Genomic DNA, 5,169 nt, shown 5'->3' with positions numbered 1-5,169 from the left:
TATTATTATATCATCTTATAATTTGTTTGGTCTTAATTGAGGTTATGATTATTTTTCCGCTGTTATCCTTAATTGAATTGTTGATATCCTTCATAATTTTCTCAACCTTAAAAGAAGTTTAGATATCATATATTTTAGTCGACTTGTTTTATTTGGCATTATTGGATTCGTGTTAGCTTCCCTGTTGTTGAAGTGTATATTGTGGGATTCGTTGCTACACCTTTGTTTTCCCTTTGTTGAGTTATTCGCTTTACGCCTAGCATTTCAGACTGTGGTTATTCCTTGTGATTTGGTCCCACATTTTCCTGTGATTTAAAAGTTCTTGAGTTGATTTACTTGTCGTACTTGGTATTATTGCCATTGTTGTTGTATTTGTTGTGGTGATTCACGAAGTTTCTGCCGTGCGATTGTTATTATTGTGATGCACGAGGTTTCTGCCGTGCGGTTGTTATTATAGGGTGGCACGAGGTTTCAATAGATATAACAGTAAAGAAGCAACTAAAGTGCCACAATGATCATGTACTGACAAGAACTGCTAGAACAAATAAGGAATGACACAACAAGATATATTTTCCACCAAAAACACCTTGCAACATCAAACAAATAGCAAGTATTGCAACGAGGTACCGCCTCATGTATAATGAAATCAAAACCGAGGTACCGCCTCGTATAATCAAGAATCACAACCGAGGTACTGCCTCGTAATCACTTTTCTCAATTTCAATCACAATATTTTCTTATACCGCCGTGTGAGCCTTACATTTGAAAGCTGCCGTGCTATTGTTACTATTGATATTTGCACATGCGGTGTGACAAGGTGGGATATATATATGTGTGGATTGCGCATGTGGCGAGACAAGGTGGGAACATTATTATGCACGTGGCGAGACAAGGCGGGCTGTGTCAGGGATTGATTTGTGACCTGGGGGCATTCTTGTTGTTGATATTTGTGAAGTGGTATACATACCTATGTGAGCTTTATCTTGTGAAAGCTGTGAGAAAATATTCTACATGTTGTCCGTTCTTTTTTCCTTATGCTTATTTGCTGATATGGACTATGGTAGGACACTTGCACAAGCATACACGTAGTTAAGCACTCTTATCGGATAAGAGGTGTTCTTGATATTGTTGAGCATAAATGCTCACCCTTGTTTATTTGCCTTCTATATGAGAATGGTTCTATTGTCACGTGAGTCGTCAGTGCGGTTATGAGATGTTATGAGGGCACAAGATGCCAAGTGTTAGAGTTCAGGTATTGAGACCCGTGAGTTGTGATTTGATCGAGGTTCGGTACCTCATGGAGTTGTTGACTGAAACTTGGTGTAAAAGCGGTTGTAATTACTGATTTATTACTTGTCCTTGCTGTATTCGTGATTCCGAATTTAGGTTATGTTCCATTCACTTTGTCTGCGTCATTTTCATGATATTCTGCTGATACTTGTTGTTTCTTGCTTTAATGCTATTAATATATTGTGAGCCATATTACATAGTCTTTATGTAGACATCATACTTCTGTTATTCATGTACTTATATCAATTCAGTTTATTAGACCAGTGGGTGTCTTGACTGTTCCTCGTCACTACTCCACCGAGGTTAGTCTTGATACTTATTGGACACCGCTGTGGTGCGCTCATGCTACTCTTCTGCATATTTTTGTGCAGATCCAGGTACTTGTTCGTTAGCTAGCTGTGTGGACTGTTGCTGTGGAGAATCAAGGTAAACCTACTGCTCCGTTCGCAGGCTTCGGAGTCACCTTCCAGTTTTCATTTTGCACTATTTATTCTTATTTCTGGACAGTTGTATTTAGAAGTTTTCTAGCAAATACTCTATAGAGCTTATGACTTGTTCTACCGGTTTTGTGAAATTTTAAGAGATTCTATTTAAATAATGTTGTTGTTTTAATTATTGTTAGGCTTACCTAGTCCCTAAGACTAGGTGCCATCACGATACCCAACAGAGGGAAAATTTGGTCGTGACAAGTTGGTATCAGAACTCTAGGTTCATAGGTGCTATGAGTCATAAGCGAGTTCAGTAGAGTCTTGCGGATCGGTACGGAGACGTCTGTACTTTTCTTCGAGAGGCTACAGAACTATTAGGACAATTGCACTTCTTTCATTCCTATCGTGCGAGCTTATTGATCTCGGAGTTTGAACTTTTATCATTCCATTCTCTCACAGATGGTGCGGACACGAGCTGGAGTTATCGACGACGTTGCTCACAGAGCAGGTATCGCTAAGGGCAGAGGTAGAGGCCGATGAGGAGTACGTGCCATAGCTAGAGCACCTACCAGAGCAGCAGTTGAGGAGCCGCCAGTAGTTCCAGTTGGGGAGGAGATTCCGGAGGCGCCTGTTGTTACCCCTGGACTTCAGGAGACCTTAGCACAATTCCTGAGTATGTTTGGTGCATTGGCTCATGCGGGGTTGATTCCGGTTGTACCAGCTACTTCACATACCGGGGGAGGAACCCAGACTCCCGCAGCCCACTCCCCAGAGTAGCGAGTTCGTGTTGGGCAGGTTCCAGGTGTTGTGGTGACACAACCTGTGGTTCCAGTTCAGCCCGTGGTCAGGGCAGCAGCATCTGAGGAAGAGCAGCTTAGACTTGCAAGGTTCAAGAAATATGACCCTCCTACATTTAGTGGTTTGGCTTCAGAGAGTGCACAGGGTTTTCTGGAGGAGTGTCACCGCATTCTCCGTACTATGGGTATTGTGGAGATGAGCGGGGTTGCTTTTACTATGTTCCAGCTTATGGGAGTGGCCTACCGATGGTGGCGGGCATATGAGTTGGGTAGCCCGGCCGAGTTAGCTTTACTTACATGGGTTCAGTTTTCAGAGATGTTCCTAAGAGAGTTTGTACCTCAGTCCCTTCGAGATACATGGAGCGCGGAGTTTGAGAAGCTGCGCTAGGACACTATGTCAGTGTCAGAGTATGCCGTGAGATTCAGTGATTTGGCCAGGCATGCACCTGCTTTGGTCTCCACAGTTAGAGAGCTTGTCCGTAGATTCATTGAGGGACTCAGACATGATATTCAGTTCAGCATAGCTCGGGAGTTAGAGTCAGATGTTTCGTTTCAGCAGGTGGTAGGGATCGCCCGCCGAGTAGAGGGCATGTGGGACCAAGAGAGAGAATATAGTCGAGGCCACGAGAGAGAGTACATGCGAGATCAGGAGAGAGAGGACATGGAGGTGAGGAGGCCTCGTAGACCAGAGAGATCTACTGGTCCTTATTTAGGAGGCAGGGTACGACATGGTAGAGGTTTTGTGGCTCAGCTAGTTCAGTTTGCACTTCAGGCTTCGCACAATATTTCGGGTGCTCATGGGTCTCAGAGTACCGGCACCACACAGTTCCCACAGCCACGTCAGCAGAGAGGTTGCTTCGAGTGTGGAGATACCAGCCACAGGGTGAGAGATTGTCCTAGGCTCCGGACAGGCGTGTCACAGCGGAGTATTCAGGCGAGTAGAGAACGCCCAAGAGGGGAAGGCCCGGCCCATTGATGTGTTTCATATAGTAGGCTTGAGGTCATTGCTCCAGATGATGTCATACATGTATGCTTTGATTTGTTACAGAGGGGCACCATTCATATTTTTATTCGGTCCTGCTTATCGGGGCGAGTTCCCCTACTTGTTGTCCCACTTATGGGTGAGTTTATGACTTAGTATTATGTTTAGATGTTTACCCCGTTGGGAGACTCTATGAGCAGTAGCCCATGTCTATCATTTGTTTCTATTTATTATCGAAAGTTACGAGACTATAAGTGAATTCACATTGTCCATTATGGTAGGTTTGATGTGATTCCTGAGTAAATTGGTTATAATTTGTGATTTGATACTCTGTCGGGGGTGAGAATTTAACAAGTGTTGAGATTTTATTGGCAGAATTGAGTTGGTGGAGGAATTCCATTGGTATGATGTGTATTCGACTTGTGATTCAGAGTTGAGGGCGAGACCCTCACGATTCCATGTGATTTGATATGTTTGAGCCGGGCTGCGTGCCGCGGTAGAGGGTGATACCAGGATGAGATCCTTATGATTTGTTCATGTACTTTGATTTTTCCTTTTGAATTGATTTGTAGTAGGGTATTGTTAGAAAGTTATGCCTGTCAGGCTTGTTTGATATTTATTTTATGTGTTTCTCTTTACATATTTAGTCAATTTCGTTATGTGCTTCTTGAGTTTTGGCCTGCGAGGTGTGAACTCGGTAGTGTTAGTTGTGACTTGTCGATTCGGGTGTATAGTTATGAGGTCTTCATTTTTCTTGCATCATTGTCACCGTTGTGGAGGTTTGAAACGGGTTGCTAACAGATATGGGTCTAATTACCGGTGTTGGTTTTGATTTCGGGCAGCTATTGTGATCAGAAATGTTATTATGAGCCTATGTGTGGCATTTTGTTGTGTGGTCGTACCTTGTGGGTGTAGGCATGAGTTGTTACAGCTGGTTGAGACTGTTATCAGTTATGGATTTAGAATCGGGTCTTTTGAAGACAAATGGAAGGTGAGAATTTTGACTTTAAGGCTTATCGGTATTGGCTGAAAGGATGAATTACAGTTGGGATGGTGTCGTCAGGCTTATGTGGATCGGGGTGACGTGGAGTCGCCCGTGGGTGTGTGTTGGATATGTACCTTCAGTGATTTGAAGACTTCGAGGCGATTCTTAACACGTTCGAGGACGAACGTTTGTTTAAGAGGGAAAGGATGTAATGACCCGGCTGGTCGTTTTGAGAATTTAAGTCCCGTACGGCGGCATAAGGCCCTGAGCAGCTTCATATTATGTGTATTGACTTGCGTGCGTGGTTGAATTCAGTTACCGGATGATTCAGAGTGATTTGGGACACTTAGTCCCTAAAACGGAAGCTTAAGTCTTAGGATTTTGACCGTAGTTGGAACTATGTGAAGACGACTCCGGAATGGAGTTCTGTCAGTTCCATCAGCTCCGTTGGGTGATTTTGGACTTAGGAGCGTGTCCGGACTGTAAATCTAAGGTCTATAGCTGATATAGGCTTGAAATGGCGAAAGTCAAATTTTTGGAGATTTGGACCGGAAGTGGACTTTTTGATATCGCGGTCGGAATGTGATTCCGAGAGTTGGAACAACTCCGTTATGTTATTTGGGACTTGCTTGCAAAATTTGACGTCATTCCGGGTTGATTTGATAGGTTTCAGCACGAGTTTTAGAA

The 5,169-nt window shown here is 43.6% G+C and overlaps 1 protein-coding gene across 1 annotated transcript; it reads left to right on the top strand.

Moving 5' to 3' along the window:
• Positions 1-2,909: 2,909 nt before the first annotated feature.
• Positions 2,910-3,491, top strand: LOC138910242 (uncharacterized). The gene has a single exon (XM_070201469.1). It carries the CDS (start codon positions 2,910-2,912, stop codon positions 3,489-3,491), a length of 582 nt encoding a protein of 193 aa, XP_070057570.1.
• Positions 3,492-5,169: the final 1,678 nt, after the last annotated feature.

Source organism: Nicotiana tomentosiformis, chromosome 4, assembly GCF_000390325.3.
Source record: "Nicotiana tomentosiformis chromosome 4, ASM39032v3, whole genome shotgun sequence".
Taxonomy (NCBI): domain Eukaryota; kingdom Viridiplantae; phylum Streptophyta; class Magnoliopsida; order Solanales; family Solanaceae; genus Nicotiana; species Nicotiana tomentosiformis.
This window is presented reverse-complemented; position numbering and strand designations above follow the sequence as displayed.

Coding starts and splice junctions, on each gene's coding strand:
- LOC138910242 (XM_070201469.1), top strand. CDS start 2,910: ATGTCAGTGTCAGAGTATGCCGTGAGATTCAGTGATTTGGCCAGGCAT.